Source organism: Notamacropus eugenii, chromosome 5 (genome assembly GCF_028372415.1).
Source record: "Notamacropus eugenii isolate mMacEug1 chromosome 5, mMacEug1.pri_v2, whole genome shotgun sequence".
NCBI classification, from domain to species: domain Eukaryota; kingdom Metazoa; phylum Chordata; class Mammalia; order Diprotodontia; family Macropodidae; genus Notamacropus; species Notamacropus eugenii.
This window is the reverse complement of record NC_092876.1, coordinates 419,377,303-419,396,689: the sequence shown is the minus strand read 5'-3', so window position 1 is coordinate 419,396,689 and position 19,387 is coordinate 419,377,303. Positions and strand designations below refer to the sequence as shown.

The 19,387-nt window shown below is 39.4% G+C and overlaps 1 protein-coding gene across 3 annotated transcripts in view; it reads left to right on the top strand.

Moving 5' to 3' along the window:
- The first annotated feature begins 633 nt into the window (after positions 1–633).
- The window catches only part of LTN1 (listerin E3 ubiquitin protein ligase 1), a 98,290-nt gene continuing 79,536 nt past the window's right edge, over positions 634–19,387 (top strand). For 2 of the 3 annotated variants that reach the window (XM_072614928.1, XM_072614930.1), the window contains exons 1-4: positions 634–787; positions 15,861–16,064; positions 16,596–16,694; positions 17,277–17,507. In XM_072614928.1, coding sequence (XP_072471029.1) covers positions 746–787; positions 15,861–16,064; positions 16,596–16,694; positions 17,277–17,507 — 576 coding nt within the window. In that variant the 5' untranslated portion in view covers positions 634–745. Of the gene's footprint in view, positions 788–1,149; positions 2,112–15,860; positions 16,065–16,595; positions 16,695–17,276; positions 17,508–19,387 lie in introns of all 3 variants that reach the window. The other variant, XM_072614929.1, reaches the window with a different exon arrangement.

The window sequence follows — 19,387 nt, the reverse complement described above, 5'->3', positions numbered from 1 at the left end:
GACCCACTGGTGCCCTCTCCTGGCTTCTCTCTTTTCTTCAGTGTATCTTTAAACGGCCGATGGCGCTTTTTCGGCATCTCAGTCACTATTCCCTAAGTTACCCCCTTCCCCCAGAGCAGCCCGACGTTTTAGCCTTCAGCCAGGCAACACCACAAGTCCTGATCCCGTCCGCCGGGGCTGACGTTAAAAAGAAATCCACAGCACCCACCACTGCACCCTAGGTCCGGACCGTCCTGGGGCGCAAGCTCACGTGGCCAAGGGGAAGGGAGAGCGGATCCCAGGAAGCTCGGAAGTGACGCATTTCCTTCTGGTCCCTTCATCCCTCTCCCCTCCCCTCCCCCCGCCCCGGCCCCCGCTCCCGTCCCGGTCCCTGCCCCCTGCCCCTCCCCCCAGCATGCCCTAGCTGCCCATCTTTGGGTTTCTATTGGATGAGAATGGCTATCTGGCCTCTGGGCAGGGCTTTACACTATGACGTTTTCTAGGGCAAGGGAGAGAAAGGCCGGGATGGGGTTTCTAGAGGCCGGGGACCGGAGGCGGGAGGGGGGAGGCGGGGGGAGGCAGGAAGGAGGAGGAGGAGGGCGGCGGGCGGGGGGAGGGGAAGGGAAGGGGAAGGGAAGGGGAAGGCGTTTGCTTGGCAGCTCTCTTCCGGCGGCCGCTGCGTGCCCGGAAGTCGTCCTCCCGGCTGAGGGATTGGGTTCGCGCGAAGTCTGGCTGCTCTGGGGCTTGGTGGACGGTGGCGGATGCCATGGGCGGGAAGAACAAGCAGCGGACGAAGGGGAACCAGAGGGTGAGTAGAGGGGGAGGGCTTCGGGGGCGGGGCGGCCGCTTCCGGGCCTCCGGAGACGGTTGGGCGTCGGGCGCCTCCGCTCGCCCTGGGCCGCCCCGTCCGCCCCGGGGGCGCCTTCGGAGGCCGGCCTGCTTAGGCCGAAGTCCACCCTGACCGGAAGAGGACGCGCTCGCGGCTCGTTGCGGCCGGACGCCGCTGCCCTGCCCCTTCCTCGCCGGCCCCCTCCTCTCTAAGTCCCGACGTTGCCCAGCTGTTGGCGCCCTCCTTCACCGTTTAGCGTTTGCCCCCTGCTACCTCCCTGCCCCAGTGCGCCCGAAGAGCGTTGATAGCCCTTTCTCATCTCTCCTCCGCCTTTTCTGCAGCCTTCATCCTTCCGGATCCTCTCGCCTCCATTCCCTTCAGAAATACCAGTCTCCTTGAGCTGCTGGCATGTATTTAAACCCCTTGAAGACCTGCGGCATTTCCCCAGAGTCACTCGGTGATGTCATCAGCGCCCTGGATTTAATTTCCATCTTTCCGCTCTCTGGCCAATCCCACATCTCCAGCTGATGTCCGGAATTGAACTCCTTACCCCCCCTTGTATCTTTTCTGTTACTGTTGAGGGCACTACCTCCTCTGCTCCTCACTCTCTCCTCACCTCCTATGCAGTCGATTTTACCTTTGCCCCACCCCTCAGGCAAAGCCACCTCCCCATCACCTCCCACCTGGACTATTACAAAAGCCTGCCTCTGATGTCTCCCCACTCCAGTACATCCTCCATTTATCCACCAAAGTTATTTTCCTATAGAGCATTTCTGACCACGTCACCAGCACTCGGGACACCTATTCAGTAAATTTAATCGCCTTGCTTTCATGCTCCAGGATGTTAACAGGATTTCACTGAGCCAGTCTCTTACCTGAGAATGATGAAACAGAAGTCTGGAGACAAAGTGCTAGTCATCAGATAGCTGTTTAATTAATTAGTTGCAAATCAGGAATTCTTCTGATCAGAATTCCCCCTTGCTGAAGTGAAGACAGAGATCATATATATAAAATCACCAGTGGGAAGGGAGGAGGGAACCTGCATTACAAACAGTTGTTCCCAGGGCCAGAGTGGTTTCCCATGACAAACCCACAGATGGAGAACGTTGCAACAATTCTGGAGTCCTGTGGAAGCAATATTGCTCAAGTCCTTGGGGTCTTTATTGGCGGGTCACAGGACCAGAGTTCTTGGATGGGAGCAGGTTCTGCAGTCTTTGGTTCACTTCACTGCAAGTATGCAGGCAGAAGGATGCCAGCCATTGTGAGCCTTGCCAAGGTTTGATCCATCAGTTCAAGCTGCATTGTGAGTTCTCACAAGAGAGGCAATTCTGAAACATCTAATCTCTTAGTGTATTCATTACACGTAGAATATCGATTATTATGAAAATCAAAATTCCACAAAGATCTGTAGAAGATCCTCTGGCTTTTAAAATCTGACTTAACAGCCTTCCTTCACCTTACTCCTCTACACATACTTTGCAGTTAAGTGATAATGGCCTTCTTGCTTTTTTTCCACACCCAAGACTCCATTTCTTCACTCTGTGCCTTTACAATGGCTGCTCTTCCTGTCTGGAATGCTCTCTCTCATCTCTACCTCTTTGACTTCCTTCAAGTCTCAGCCAAAGTTCCACCTTCTGCAAGAAGCTTTTCCCAGTTCTTACTGTCTTCCTTCTGAGATGATTTCCAACATATCTTGTATATATGTTGTTTGTGCATAGTTGTTTACATGTCATCTCCCCCATTAGACTGGAGTGATGACTTTCCTTTCTCCTTATCCCTAGCGTTAGCACAGAGCCTGGCCACAGTCAGTAGGTACTTAACAAATGCTTATTGACTTGACTTTAAATCCTTTATTCCTCCCACCATATCCCACTGACTTCTTCTTAGCTCCTTTAATAGTTTCCTATCTTTTCTGGCTCCAGATTTTTTCTGGTGGTTTTTCAAGGTTTTATTCATAGGGGTGTCTTCTTTTTTCTGAATTTTTACTCACTTTGTCTAGGCCATTTATCTTTATGGGTTCAATAATCACTTCTGGATAGGTCATAAGATTTATAACAAGAAATGGTTTTTAGAGATCATAATGTTATAACCACCTTCATTTTATAGATGAAGAAACTGTAGTTTCAGTAATTCCAGCTCTGAGCTCTAGACCTCTGTCTCCCACTGCTAACAAAACATCTGTTTTACTAATTTACCAGAAGATAGCAACAGGGTTTCCTGTCTCCCATTTAAATCAGCCAATTTGATAGCTAGAGGAGTTTCCCTTTGTCAAAAAATAAATAATTGAAAGCTTCCACTAAAAATGTGAAAAATTCTGTTCTTGAAATGTGTGATTCTCATACTAATTCAGTGGTTTCAGCAAGTATAAGTGTCCTTCCGTCTGGATTTTAACAAGCTATACCTGAAACATTTTGTATATTTACTTGTGTATATAAAATTTTGAGAACAGATGATTTGCCCTTTAAGTTTTCAAGTATTTCAAATGTCTGACATATACACTCAATTTTCCTTTTCCTTCCTGAGGTTACATTATTTTGTTTTTCATCCCTCCTGAGACATTTGAACCTGAAAAGTAAAGCAAACTTTAGGGCTATAAAGGAGATTCTAGTTTAATCCAGGTCCCCCTCTCCCACCCCCACCTTGGATGACATTTTGACTGACATTTTTTTCTCTCCAAACCCTTTTACACACTGCTAATGTTTGAGTTAATTCGTTTGTCTCAGAGATGTTTGTTTATCCCAAAAAACATTTAAAGTTTTAACTATGCTGCCTTACAGCATATCAGTCTCTATTTTCCCTTCATTGAAGATCTTATTACCTAAGTATGAAAATGGATTGTCCCCAGAATTAGGTAGCGTAGTACAGTGAAAAGAACGCTGTACTTGGAAAACAGACCAGTTATGAAGATATTATAGTAGTTGAGGCAAGAGAAGATGAGAATCTTGAACTGGAGTGATTGCAGTAAGTGGAGAAAAGGAAATGAATGTGAGAGATATGAAAATAAAATCAACCTGAACTGGCAATGGATAGGGTTATGAAAGGTGAGGGAGAAGAAAGAGTTGTTCAAGAGTGACTCTGGAAATGTGAACCCAAGTGCCTGACAAGATTGTGGTGTCCTCAGCAGAACCCAGGAAGTTTAGAGGAGGGGAGGGGAATTTAAGCGGGGGGAAATGTTTGTTTGGATGTGTGTGATTTGAAATGCCTTCCAGGTAGAGATATCCATAAAATTAGGGGTTATGTAGGACTGGAATTAAGTAAAAGACTAGGGCTAGAAATCATTTAGAAGTCACATCTTGCGCACAAACACATGTTGACAACATAGTACAAATAAGAGTATCTACATAAGAAAAATTATTTGAATTTAAATTTAGTATTAAATTTAATGTATTTGAAGCTCTTTGCAAACCTTGAGTTGGTGTTATTATTAACCTAACCATCACATTGAATGCCCATTGTCTTTGGGTCACCTGAAATTCCATTTCTTTTTTTTTAATTTTATTTTCAGTGTTCTACAATCACTACCTTAGATTATTATTTTTCCGTCCTCCCTCCCTCTCCTAGATGGCATACAATTTTATATAGGTTCCACTTAAACATTCTTATTAAATACATTTTCACTGTAGTCATGCTGTGTAGAAGAATTAAAATGAATGGGAGAGATCATATAACAAACCAAAACGTAACACACACACACACACACACACACACACACACACACACACAATGATTTGCTGCATTCTGTGATTGAATTCCACAGTTCTTTCTCTGAATGTGGAAGGCATTTTGCCTTAGAAGACCATTGGGAATTTTTTTTAAGTCCTTGCATTGCTACAAAGTTCCACGTCTATCAGAAAAAACTCTTGCACACTGTGGTTGTTGCTGTGTACAAAGTTTTCCTGGTTCTGCTCCTTTCACTCAGCATCAGCTCATATAAGTCCTTCCAGGCCTCTCTGAAGTCTTCTTGTTCATCATTTCTTATAGCGCAATAGTATTCCATTATATTCATATACCACAATTTGTTCAGCCATTCCCCAACTGATGGGCATCCCCTTGATTTCCGGTTTTTGGCCACCACAAAGAGAGCTTTTTGTACATGTGGGACCCTTTCCCATTTTTATGATCTCTTTGGGATACAGTCCTAGAAGTGATATTGCTGGGTCAAAGGGTTTGCACATTTTTGTAGCCCTTTGGGCATAGTTCCTAACTGCTCTCCAGAATGGTTGGATCAGCTCACAGCTCCACCAGCAATGTATTAATGTTCCAACTCTCCCATATCCTCTCTAACATTTATCATCTTCCTGTTCTGTCATATTTGCCAATCTGATAGGTGTGATGTGGTACCTCAGAGTTGTTTTGATTTGCATCTCTCTAATCAAAAGTGATTTAGAGCATTTTTTCATATGAAATTCCAATTCTTTGGAAAACTATTGTGTTCCCGGGTTCACAGCCCTATAAAATCACAACGAAGCTACTATTTCGGTACTTTCATATACAATATCATAATCATATAGCAAACAGTATGAGTTAGCAGATGGCAGGTATCAAATGAATGTCTTAGACTATTAAGTGTTTGGTGGAGGGTGAACATGAGTATGACAAACACCGGTCTCCTGTAGAGCTCTTACTAAAGTAATTTGAAAATTTTCTCTAGGGACTCTTGTAGATCTGATGGCCTAACCATTTTTTTTCTTAGAAGGCTCTGCTTATTTTGGTGTTCCATTCTTTTTCTGGGTACACTCCTTGGGTCTCTCTTTAGCTGTAGTGTCTTCTTCATTGTGTTTAGTATTTTCTTTTATTTGCTTGTGTTTTCAGCCTGGATTCCTGGATTGGAATTTTGTGTTCATACCAATCAACCGGTTCCTCTTCAGTATTTAGATTGATTGAATAGGTCTTTTTTTGGTCCTGTCCCCTCTTTGATCTGAATGCTGCACCTGCAGAAGATCAAGGTGAGGTGGCTTCCCTTTCTGCCTCAAACTAGAGTTTTTGCCTTAGCCTGTACTTTGTTTCCATTTTGACAAGCTAGGCGTGGAGTGTAGCTTCAGGTTCATTTGTGGGAACTGGGGCTATCTTCCTTGGCAAGCTTCCCACCTTGGCTCGTCATGTTTATCTCAGAGCTTGCTGACTTCTGTGGTGTCACGCTCCTATTAGTCGGTCAGTTTCTGTCTTTATTTTGTTTTGATTTGTTTTATTTTGCTGTTCTGTATTAGATGGAGGTGCTTGTTTACGTTTCTTTTTTTGTTTTCTTTATCTGAGGTCCTTTAGGTATTTGCTGGGGTTTTTGTGAGAGAGCTGGGCTTTTCTTTGTCCTTTCTCATCACTGTCTTAGCCATTAGTCCACCAGTGAATCCACTATCTGTAGGAAATATAGTCTGACCAGGAAGTAGAGAAACACAAGATTAGAAAAGCAGTTAGATTAGGACAAGTATACGCAGAATAAGTCTATGTTGGAGGCAACACAATTTTAAGATTATTGAGGTTGATTCTTCAGGTATCTGAAAGAAGAGATAATTCAAAAGGTTTGGACAAAATCACAGATCTTTTTTGTTTTTTTGGCCATAAAAAAGCATTTAGGAAAGTGTCAATAATTACTGACTTGAATGCCTAGTTTCCCGTTTTAATAAAATCTTTGAGATTAATCTATACTCACGTCAAAGGAGTCCTCAAAGTATGAGATTTTTGCAAATGAAATTATGCAATAGACCACGTATTTATAGTCACATGATTGAAAGTTTATAGAGAATGTAAGATGCCCTTAAGTTCATTTTTTGTTGACTTTAAAAAAAATTGGGTAGAGGGAGGTACCTTCTTAAATGATGTCTTCTAAGATATCTCCTGTGAATGTCAAAACTATACAGGATTCTTTGAAAGGTATGACAGAGTGTGTAACTTTATTAAGTGGCTTTCTGAGTAGTATTATCAAGGGAGGCATAAAACGGATCCGTTTAATTCTGAAAGGTGTTTGCTGTTTTCATGTAGGTCATCCAGGAGAGTCTGAATCATAGCAGCAATTCCCTTTACGTTCACGTGAGGTTCTACAGAGTGCTCATTTTTGTAGATGATTTGGTTCAGTTTTGTAGTTGTAAATACGATCAGAAATTCAGAACTGAAGGAACCGAACCTTGGGTCATCTCAGCTAACCTCTTTTTTTTTCCCCTACAGTGGAATGACTGACCTAAGATTTTACAAATAATTGGACCAGAGCTAGGATTTCAACCTGAATCTTTAAAAGGCTCCAAATCTAGTGATTTACAGTCTTATTTAATTCATTTGTTTTTTCCTCCTTTCTTTCTTTCCTTTGTTTTTCAGTTTATGTAGGTCTGAGAGAAGTCAATTTTGGTTTCCACACTATTGTAGTTTTACTATTCCTGTTTTTCATTTAACTTTCCTTTACCTTTTGCTTTAAGTGTTTAGAAGCTATGCTATTTGTGTATTTATATTTAGTATTGATATTAATTCATTGTCTAGCATATCTTTTTAACAAAAGGTAGTTTCCCTTTTAATTCTTTTAATTCGTTTGTTTTTGTTTTTTACTGTGGCTTTGTCTATTGCCTCTTCCTTTTTTACTTCAGCTATTTTAATTATATGTATGTCTTTCTATTTCAGATGTGTTTCTTGCAAACATATTGTTGCATTCTGGTTTCTAACACATTCTGCTATCCTTTTTCATCTTATGGTAGAGTTCATCCCTTTCAGACTCACAGTTGTATTTTCTAATTGTATATTTCTCTCTGTCCTATTCTGATACTTAATTCTTTTCTTCCCCTACTCCGTTAAAGAGTATGTCTTGCTTCTAATACCTCCCATACTTGAGCTCTTCCTCTTACTCCCACCTTTTTTTCTTCACCCCTTTCCTTCCTGTTGGCTGAGATGAATTTCTTTTTTTTTTCCCCTTTATTTATTTATTTAATTTTTAACATTCATTTTCACAAAATTTTGGGTTCCAAATTTTCTCCCCTTTTGTCCCCTTCCCCCCCCACAAAACACCGAGCATTTTAATTGCCCCTATCACCAATCTGCTCTCTCTTCTATCATCCCTCTCTGCCCTTGTCTCCATCTTCTCTTTTGTCCTGTAGGGCCACATAACTTTCTATACCCCTTTACCTGTATTTCTTATCTCCTAGTGGTAAGAACAGTACTTGACAGTTGTTCCTAAAACTTTGAGTTCCAACTTCTCTTCCTCCTTCCCTCCCCACCCCTTCCCTTTGGAAGGCAGGCAATTCAATATAGGCCAAATCTGTGTAGTTTTGCAAATGAGTTCCATAATAGTCATGTTGTATAAGACTAACTATATTTCCCTCCATCCTATCCTGCCCTCCATTACTTCTATTCTCTCTTTTGATCCTGTCCCTCCCCATGAGTGTCAACCTCAAATTGCTCCCTCCTCCCCATGCCCTCCCTTCCATCCTCCCCCCCACCCTGCTTATCCCCTTATCCCCCACTTTCCTGTATTGTAAGATAGGTTTTCATACCAAAATGACTGTGCATTTTATTCCTTCCTTAGTGGAATGTGATGAGAGTAAACTTCATGTTTTTCTCTCACCACCCCTCTTTATCCCTCCACTAATAAGTCTTTTGCTTGCATCTTTTACGAGAGATAATTTGCCCCATTCCATTTCTCCCTTTCTCCTCCCAATATATTTCTCTCTCACTGCTTGATTTCATTTTTTTAAGATATGATGCCATCCTCTTCAATTCACTCTGTGCACTCTGTCTCTATGTGTGTGTGCGTGTGTACATGTGTGTGTGTGTAATCCCACCCAGTACCCAGATACTGAAAAGTTTCAGGAGTTACAAATATTGTCTTTCCATGTAGGAATGTAAACAGTTCAACTTTAGTAAGTCCCTTATGACTTCTCTTTGCTGTTCACCTTTTCTTGCTTCTCTTCATTCTTGTGTTTGAAAGTCAAATTTTCTTTTCAGCTCTGGTCTTTCCATCAAGAATGCTTGAAAGTCCTCTATTTCATTGAAAGACCAATTTTTCCCCTGAAGTATTATACTCAGTTTTGCTGGGTAGGTGATTCTTGGTTTTAGTCCTAGTTCCTTTGACTTCTGGAGTATCCTATTCCATGCCCTTCGATCCCTTAATGTAGAAGCTGCTAGATCTTGTGTTATCCTGATTGTATTCCCACAATACTTGAATTGTTTCTTTCTGGCTGCTTGAAATATTTTCTCCTTGACCTGGGAACTCTGGAATTTGGCCACAATGTTCCTAGGAGTTTCTTTTTTTGGATCTCTTTCAGGCGGTGTTCTGTGGATTCCTTGAAGACTTATTTTGCCCTCTAGTTCTAGAATCTCAGGGCAGTTTTCCTTGATAATTTCATGAAAGATGATGTCTAGGCTCTTTTTTTGATCAAGGCTTTCAGGCAGTCCCATAATTTTTAAATTGTCTCTCCTGGATCTATTTTCCAGGTCAGTTGTTTTTCCAATGAGATATTTCACATTATCTTCTATTTTGTCATTCTTTTGGTTTTGTTTTGTGATTTCTTGGTTTCTCATAAAGTCATTAGCCTCCATCTGTTCCATTCTAATTTTGAAAGAACTATTTTCTTCAGTGAGCTTTTGAACCTCCTTTTCCATTTGGCTAATTCTGCTTTTGAAAGCATTCTTCTCCTCATTGGCTTTTTGAAGCTCTTTTGCCAGTTGAGTTAGCCTATTTTTCAAGGTGTTATTTTCTTCAGCATTTTTTTGGGTCTCCTTTAGCAGAGTGCTGACCTGCTGTTCATGCTTTGACTGCATGTCTCTCATTTCTCTTCCCAGCTTTTCCTCCACCTCTCTAACTTGATTTTCCAGTTTCTTTTTGAGCTCTTCCATAGCCTGAGCCCATTGAGTGGACTGGGATACAGAAGCCTTGACTTCTGTGTCTTTCCCTGATGGTAAGCGTTGTTCTTCCTCATCAGAAAGGAAGGGAGGAAATGCCTGTTCACCAAGAAAGTAACCTTCTGTAGTCTTATTTCTTTTCCCTTTTCTGGGCATTTTCCCAGCAAGTGACTTGACTTCTGAATATTCTCTTCACACCCACTTCTCCTCCGGATCCTCCCAGCCAGTGCTTGAGGTCTGAGATTCAAATGCTGCTTCCCAGCCTCTGGGCTTCGGCGGGGGCAGGGCTGCTATTCAGTGAGAGATTAAGTTCAGGTGCTCAGGTGGGGGCAGGGCCGCCTCTCAGGCTCAGTTCCCTCAGGGGGTTTATGCAGAGACCCTCAACAATGGATCTGGGCTCCTGCCTGCTTGGGGAGCCCGGGTCTAGTCCCACCTCTGCTGTTGCCTCCCGAGGGGGCCTGAGTTATGGGGGCACCCCACTCCCCTCTCGACCCGCCAAAGGGACCCTCTCACTGACCCCCGTCACCTGTGGGTGGAGGGACCTGTGTGGCTGCTGGAGATTCTGTCCCTGAAGCCCGTTCGGATCTGCTCCTCTCGGCACTGCGCAGCCACTGTAGGGCTGGGCTCGGCTCCGCGTCCGCAATGTGACGGACCTTTTGAGAGGGGTTTGCAGGGCTCTCTGGAACAGAAATCTCCCCCGCTCCACCATTCTATGGCCTCTGCTGCTCCAGAATTCGCCGGGCATTCTTTTTTACAGATGTTCTATGGGCTGTGGGTTCGGAGCTATGTGTATGTGTGTCTTTCTACTCCGCCATCTTGGCTCCGCCCCTGAGATGAATTTCTTTACCCAAATGTGTGTGTGTGTGTATTCTTTCTTCCTCTAACCTGTTCAGATGAGAGTGAAGTTATAACAGCATGCCATTTTCATTTCCTTAAAACTCCTTTTCCTGTATTCCATTTACATGGTTGTTCCAGTTCGTCTCTACTTCCCTCCCCCCATTGCATTCCTCTTCCCAATCCATCACATTCCATTCTTCTTTTGAGATCTTTCAAGCACAAGAGTCACACCTAGCCCTCTGTCTAATTAAACTCTTTATATGATCCCAGCTGATGATTCTGAGTGGCTGCATGTATCATCTCCCCATAAAATAATATAGACATTTTTATCTTGTTTAGTCCCTTGTGATTTCTCATTCATATGTATTTTTTTATACTTCTCTTGATTTCTATTTTATATATCACATTTTTTATTCAACTCTTATCAAGAATTCTTAGAAATCTATTTCATTAAAAATCCTTTTTTTCCCCGGTAGTGTTATATTCAGTTTTGCTGGATAGATTTTTCTTGATTGTAAGCTCAGTTTCTTTGCTTTCTGAAATATCATATATCAGACTTTCCACTGCTTTTTAGAGGTAGCTGCTAAATCCTGTGTGATCCTGACTGGTTCCTCAGTACTTGAATCCTTTCTAGCTGCTTGGTATTTTTCCTTGCCTTGGGAGTTCTGAATTTTGGCTGTAATATTCCCAGAAGTTTCCATTTTGGGATTTCTTTCAGGAGGTGGATTTTTTCAACTTCTAGTTTGTCCTCTGTTTCTAAGATCCTTGAACAGTGTTTTTTTAAGATTTCTAAAATATGATGTCTAGTCTTTTTTTGCATTCATGTTTTTGTTGTGGTTTCATGGTGTGTGTTGAGGCAGCACTGTCTCAAAGAATTCAGTCAGACCACTTCTTATCCAAATATAAGCATTTATTGAGGATTGCTGTCCCTCAGAAGTGGGCTAGATTCCAAGAGGAACCAGGAACTTATTAGTAAGACAACGCAGGCAAATTTATAGTGTAATGATGCTGATTACAAGACAGAAATTTTGAATATTAAAAAGGCAGGAGATGTTTGCTAAGGGATTATGTAATGAAGAGGGGTCCCTTCTGTGCTTCAGTGGTCAGTCATCCTGGTCTTGCTGCTTTCTGATTGGCTTGCTGTTGTGGTCTTGCCTTGGGCTAAATGGATGATGCTATTGTGGTTGAGTACAAGAATACAACTTTTCAAATATGTGAATTGGATCTGGGGGCAGTGGCTAGCTGGGGCAGTGGTTGTATTGAGTCCAGGGGGCCTGAGGTGTGGTTAAAGCCAGATTGTATGGTTAAATCAAGACCTGCCTGCTGTTCAGTGGAGCCCGTAAGGAAGTTAGAATATTGAGACTGTGGACAGCTTTATTAGGATTCCATCAGTTTTCAGGTGATTCTTAAGTTACATCTCTTTGATCCGTTTTGTAGGACACTTTTTCCTATGAGATAATGTGTAATTTTTTTCTATTTTTTGTAGTGTTTTGACTTTATTTTATTATTTCTTGATTCATATGTAGTCTTTAACTTCCATTTAGCCAATTTTAGTTTTCAGTTTCTTTCTTCAGTAAGATTTTGTTTTTTTTCCAAGCAGTTAATTCTCTTTTCATGTTTTCCTTTTCTAATTCCTTTCTCTTTTCCCGTTCTTTCCTCTTTTGTTCTCAACTGGTTTTTAAAATTGTTTTTTAAATTTATTTTTAGCTCTTGCTTTACCTCTTCTTGTAATTCTTGTTTGACTTGCATCCTAGACACATTTTTTCTTCGAGACTTTGCTTGTGAATGTTTTTGAGTAATCTACTTCTGTATTTATGTTTAGAGCTTGCCTTATTTCCATAATAGCTCTTTTACGGTTGGGTGATCTTTTGGCTTGCTCTTTTTTACCATTCTACTTCTTAACTTTGAATCTTATATTCATATTTGTCTCTGCATACTTGTGGGAGGATGTTTGGCCTGAGCTTCTCCCATTTTACATTTACATTTACATTTAGCTGGCAACATATATTGGACATACATAGTGCTTAGAGTATTTTAGTGGATACTAGAAGAATTGCAAAGAAGTGAAATAAAATATGAGGAACTTCTGTTGAGGAACTTACAGGAAAAGATAAACAGTCCATTTTTAAAATAAGTTTTTATTACTATTTCATCACCATAGTATCCCATGTGTCTCTTCTGCTCTCATTCCCAGACAGCCATCCCAGATGATAGTATTGTTTTAGAGAGAAAAAAAGTTAACACAACTGATTGAGACATTGAGAATGTCTGAAAGCATGTGTAATGCAAAAGATCTGGGGACTTCCCACCTCCGTGGGGGGATAGATTGGGGGATGAATGAACAGTATTTAAAGACTCATTGTCATAGTTGGAAGGGCTTTTAGATGGCATGTGGTCCAAAACCTTTCCTTTTTTAGATGATGAAACTGAGGTGCATGAAGGGGCTTACATAATCTATATAACTGATAATAACTTTGTACTTTAAATTGCATCAAGGTACTTACAAGAGCTAAGTTGAGTAGTTGTGTGGAAGGTTAAAGAATTGGAAAAGTCAAGAAAATGTTACTGGAGTAATTGAAGTTTCAGAACTAATCCAAAAAGCCTTTAGAGCAGGGAGATAAGGGTAATTTTAAAAATTTATAGAAACAAATTTATAAAAACAAATAAGAGATTTCATTATATGAGCTAAGGTTGAAGTGATTTTCTGGCATCTTTCTGTCGCATCTCAGCAAAATTCACTAAGCTCTGTCATTTTTATAATGTTAATCTGTGGTTTTCTTTTTTTATTATTTAATTTATTTTTAGTTTTCAACATTCATTTCCACAAGATTTTGAGTGCCAAATTTTCTCCCCATCTCTTCCCTGCCCCAACACGAAGATGGCATGCATTCTGATTTCCCTTCCTCCAGTCTGCCCTCCCCTCCTTTCTATCACCCCCCCACACTCTTATCTCCTTCCCCCTCACTTTCTTGTAGGGCAAGATAGATTTCTATACCCCATTGTCCATATATCTTATTTCTCAGTTGCATGTAAAAACAATTTTTAACATTTGTTTTTAAAACTTTGAGTTCCAAATTCTGTCTTCTCCCCTCTTTACCCACCTTCATTGAGAAGGCAAGCAGTTCAATATAGGTTATATGTGTGTAGTTATGCAACACACCTCCAATATTTCCCAATTACATGTAGAACATTTTTTTGGCATTTATTTTTTAAAAATTTGTGTTTTAAATACTTTCCTTCCTGCCCCTTCCTTATTATTGAGAAGGTAAGCAAGATGATATTGATTATGCATATGAAGTCATGCAAAGTGTATTTCCATAAGAGAGCTATGTTGTTCCTCACTCCAAGAAAACACAAGAAAAGAAAGTGAAAAAAATTTACTTAGGTTTATACTCAGAATTCATCAGTTTTCTCTTGAGGTAGGTTAGTATTTTTCATTTTGAGTCCTTAGGAATAGTGTTAAATCATTGTCTTGATCAAACTAGCTATTCTTTCACTGTTAATTATCATTGCAAGTTTGCTCTTATGGTGTACAGTGTTCTCCTTGTTCTGCTTACTTCACTTTGCATCGTTTTTTATAAATCTTACCAGTTTTTTCTGAAACACTCCTTGAAATTTATTACAATACAGTACTATTTCATCACAGTCATATACCACAACTTGTTTAGCCATTCCCCAATCGATGGGCATCCCTGGAAGAATTTCCATTTCTTTGCCACAACAAAAAGAGCTGCTATAAACATTTTTGTCCATATAGGTCCTTTTCCTTTTTCTTTGATGTCTTTAGGATACAGACCTAGTCTTGCTGGATCAAAGGGTATGTACAGTATTATAGCCCTTTGGGCATGGTTCCAAATTATCTCCAGAATGCTTGAACTAGTTCACAACTCCACCAGCATGCATTAGTGTCCCTCCATTTTTCCACATCCCCTCCAGCATTTTTAATTTTCCTTTTCTGTCATGTTAGCCACTCTTAATATAGGTAGGAGAATACCTCAAGAGTTGTTTTAATTTTCATTTCTTTAATAGTGAGTTAGAACATTTTTTCATGTGATTATTAATAGCTTTGATTTTGTCTTCTGAAAACTGCCTATTCATATCCTTTGACCATTTATCAATTAGGGAATGGCTCTTATTTTTATAAATTTGGCTCAGTAACTTATATAGTTGAGAAATAAGGCCTTTATCAGAGATATTTGATACCAATTTTTTCCTAGTTTCTTGGTTTTTTTCTAATTTTGGCTTCGTTAATTTTGTATAAATCCTTTTCAATTTTATATAATCAAAATTATCTATTTTTCTTCCCATGATTCATTCTGTTTCTTGTTTGGTCATAAACTCTTTCCTTATCCATAGATCTGACAGGTATATTTTTCTGTTCTCCTCTAATTTACTTATGATATCACCCTAAATATCTAAATCCTTTATTTTGACCTTATCTTAGTATATGGCGTGAGTTGTTGGTCTGTGCCAACTTCTTCTGTATGGCCTTTCAAAAGATTTTTCTGACAATTTTTGTCAAATGATGAGTTCTTGTTCCCAAAGCTTGGCTCTCTGAATTTATCAGACATTATATTACTATGAACATTTATTACTACTGTTTCGTACTGTGTATTGTGTACTTAATCTATTTTACTAATCCACTACTTAGTTTCTTAGCTACTACTATATTGTTTTCATGGTTAATGCTGTGTGGTATAGTTTGAAATCTAGTATTGTTAGGCTAAGATAGGCCATTCTATACAGGAGTGTTTGATATCCTAGATCTCAGGCTAAAAAAAAAAGTTCCCAAGTGAATATTTACTACATTAACCAAAAAACACTATCCCAAGTCCATGAGACATTTATTACAAGAGAAATAAACATGCATTTGGAACCCTAAACCAGGGCAAAGAGTTCACAATCCAAATAGAAGCTTGCATACATAAGAAATTTCAACAAAGAGAAGAGGAGAAATAGAAGTCTTCATCTAAATGAGAGTGGTAGGGAAGGGAGAAATCATGAATAATTAAGAAGGCAAAAGCAGCCTTCTTTTCCCTTGGGAACTTAAACTATGAAGATATTATTGTTTGCTTCTCTGTAAGGATCCCAGCTATACAAGCTGTTTCTAGTGCAGTCATGTGCACTTGACTGTCTAGTGCAGTCTGTTGCAGACCTGACTGGTACCTGTCTTGATTTTCAAGGACACACAGGGAGTCCAACATAGGATGTAAACAACAAATTATGTCAGCTCAGGAGGAGCTTTGTCCTTGACACAGTCAAGGCCTTCCACATACTCTGGGCCTAGTGTTTCTGGAAAATCTGACACCTCAGAAAGACAAATTCAGGGAACCCTAAGGAATTTCTTATTAGGTCTTAGAAGATAGTTCTTTGATCTGTCTTCTTTGCTTTTCATCAGCCCTCAAACAGTGGCCGTGCTGCAGAACTCCTTGCAAAAGAACGTGGAACAGTACCTGGATTTATTGGCTTTGGGACATCTCAGAGTGACTTAGGCTATGTTCCTGCTGTACAAGGAGCAGAAGAAATAGACAGCCTTGTGGATTCTGATTTCCGGATGGTCCTACGAAAACTTTCCAAGAAAGATGTCACAACAAAATTAAAAGCAAGTTTACTTCTTTACCTAAAAATTAGTCAAGATAGCCCTTTTATTAAAATAATATTAGAAAAGTCAAAAGCATGTCTTGTGTTAGCTTTGCTGTTTGTGAGGGAAATTAGTTTAGGCTTACATATTTACAAATGATTTTTCTAAAGCATAAACTTCAGAAAACATAGTAATTGGATCTGCCTCCAGGTGATATATGAGTTGGTTTCTTGCTGTGATTTAAAAAAAAATTTCTTTCAGTTTTGACTCGTTTGATACACATTAGGGAACATAGTTGTGAATTCAAATCATTTTAAGAGGATTTTTATAAAATGTCAAAAATTTCTTATTTATATTAGTTGTAATGGAATGTCTTAAGTATTTCCAAATGGCAGAGGTGAAAAATTAACCTCTACAACCTCTATTTACATTATTTAAACTTTGCCAAACTGAACGACAAAATGTGACATATATGCCATGGAGGTGTTTTGCTACTTATGTATTCCTACAAAGAGTATTAGTAACTTTGCATATTTTGATACTTTGCATTAGGCTATGCAAGAATTTGGGGCAATGTGTGATGAAAGAGACGCAGAGATTGTAAAAGGTGTTCTTCCATACTGGCCAAGAATTTATTGCAAAATCTCTCTTGTGAGTAGTGAAAACACTTTTTTGTTTTAAAATTGCTATTTTCTTTTGTTGCAGTAATGAATACGGTCAAATTTGTATGATCTCCCTTTGATGAGGTTTTGAAAAGAACAGTGAATTCTGAGGATCATTGTGAAAACAAAGTAAAAGACTCCCATGGTTTATGTAGAATCTGTGGACTGTTTTTATAGCTGTTAATAACATACTGCAGACTTGCATGAATACTTTTTTGTCCTATAAATTACTTATTTTAAATCCTTATTTGTTTCCTTCTTGAAGAATAAGGGAAATAAAATATAAGTTGGTTTCTTATGCAATCCTTCCAATAAACTAGCATCAGAGCAAGGAGTAGATTCCAGCCTTGTTTTTTAAGCCATGTCTGTATAACTTAATTACTTGAAAAGTGAAAGATTCAGGCAAACCAGGTACTTGCTGTGTAAGGTAAAAAATACTTTGGTTATTTTCTTGATTTTTACTGGTGTTTAAAAAGAAAGAAACACCTCCAGTGATGTAGTAATTGTGCATGTGAGTACAGTCTTAGGAGGAATAAGCAAATTTTTTTAACCTTATTTGTATTTTCAATAGGATTATGACCGTCGAGTTCGAGAAGCCACACAACTAGCTTTTGAAAAACTTATCCTAAAAGTAAAGAAGCATTTGGCACCTCATTTAAAGAGTCTTATGGGGTATTGGCTGATAGCGCAGTGTGACACTTACGCCCCAGCTGCGATTGCGGCCAAGATAGCGTTCGAAGCCGCTTTTCCTCGAAGCAAGCAGTCCGAAGCACTAGTGTTTTGTAAAGAGGAGATCATTAATGTAAGTTGGAACAGTTTGTATCTCTCTTCAAGTGTGTGTGTGTCTTTGTGATTTTATTGATATAGAGAACCTTTAACTAATGAAGATGGGCAGTGGCTCTACAGTTTGTAGTCTTAGTTGCTTGGGGGCACTGAGAGGTTAAGAAATAGAGTCATAGATTTAGAAATGGAAGAGATCATGTAAGTCATGAAATCCAACCCCCTAATTTTATAGTTGAGGAAACTGCGGGCAAGAGAAATAAAATCCAAGAAGACAGAGACAGTTTGTGTCAAAAGTGGGACTTGAGACAAAGTCTTCCTTGACTTTCGTTTTTGTGTGCCAATATTTTAATAACCATATCCCCAAAAAGAAAAAAAGGATTGGAGCTTTATATGCAAACAATACCTGTTTCACAAAGGACTAAAAGATGTGTTAACATGACACATCTCAGTAATTTTCTAAGCCAATGTTTCCTTGACTTTAAACTAGGCTTTCTGTCAACTTTGTATTTGTTATTTGTAGTTCAGTTCAATAAGTACTTAATGAAGTGCTTATTTCATGCTATTCTAGGCACTGGGGATATAAAAACAAAAATGAAACAGTCTCTAATAATACGGATTTGCTGAATACGGATTCAGCAATATGACCTCAAAAAGTAACTTGAAGGAAAGAACACTAGCAACTAGGGGGGCTTGGGAAAGCTGCCTGGAAGCAGTGTATCTGTCCTGGTCCTCAAAGGAAGGTAAGGATTCAGAGAAGTGGAGGTGCCTTTGAGGGGAAGAAGTACATTCTAGATATAGGAAGATACTTGTTTAAATATGCAGAGTTAGGAAATATAATGTTTTGCTCTGGGGAAAAGTCTGCTTTGCTTAGACAGTAGAATGGAGAATGGTTCTGAGAAGAACCTGGAAAGAAGTAATGATGCTATACTTGAAAGTGAAGAGGAAGTGCATTCCACGTTTGGGGGATAGCTTATGTGAAGGTGAAGAGAAAAAACACATTTCAAAAGTTTTGATTCATTCTTTCAGTAAGCATCTCATTAAGCATCCTTTGTAGCAGGAACTCTCTTAGGAACTGGGGGTTCCAAAGGCAAAAATGAAATAGTCCCTGCTTTTGAAGAGCTAACATTCTGTTGGGAAGGAAGCAACAAATACACAGATACAAATAGACAAAATATATCCAAAGTAAATGCAAAGCAATTTCACCCTATAAATGACAAAACTGTTTTTACTTATTTTGGATAGAAATCTTCCTAAAATGCATTGCGCATTTCTTATCCCAAATGTAGACTAACTTAAAAAAAGTTTTATTGAAGCTTTTGGCTTTTCCATCATATTTATTTTCCTTTTTTTCCCCTCTAAAGTTAAAGACCAGAATAAGCATTTCTTTATACACAGGAGAACACAAAAAGAGTATTCTATATGAAACCTTGAATTTCTCCATTTCATACTCCTTGCTTTTGTAAACAGTACGTGATAAATTCCACATATAACATTTAAGACTGCCCTCCTTGGCTGTTTTTCTCTTCCATATATTTAAAAATAATATTTCATTATCCCTCCTTAATTTTTTTTCTCAGCCCATCCTCGCCCCTCATTTAAAAACCGAGAAAGAAAACATAGTTAAGCAAAACAGATCCACACAAAATTATGTTTCTTTCTTTGTCTTCAGTCCATCAACTGAAGGTGGAGGTGGTAGTTGGTCACTGCTTTGAATTGTTTTCCTTTCCCATGTTGTCCTTGTAGAAACTGTTCTACTTTTGTACATTTGACTCTGCATTGGTTCATATTTTCTAGGATTCTCTGAAATAATCTCTTCCATAATTTTTTATGGTATAATCGTGTTCTGTTACATTCATATATCATAATTAGTTTAGCCTTTCTCTCAGACATCCCTTTTCA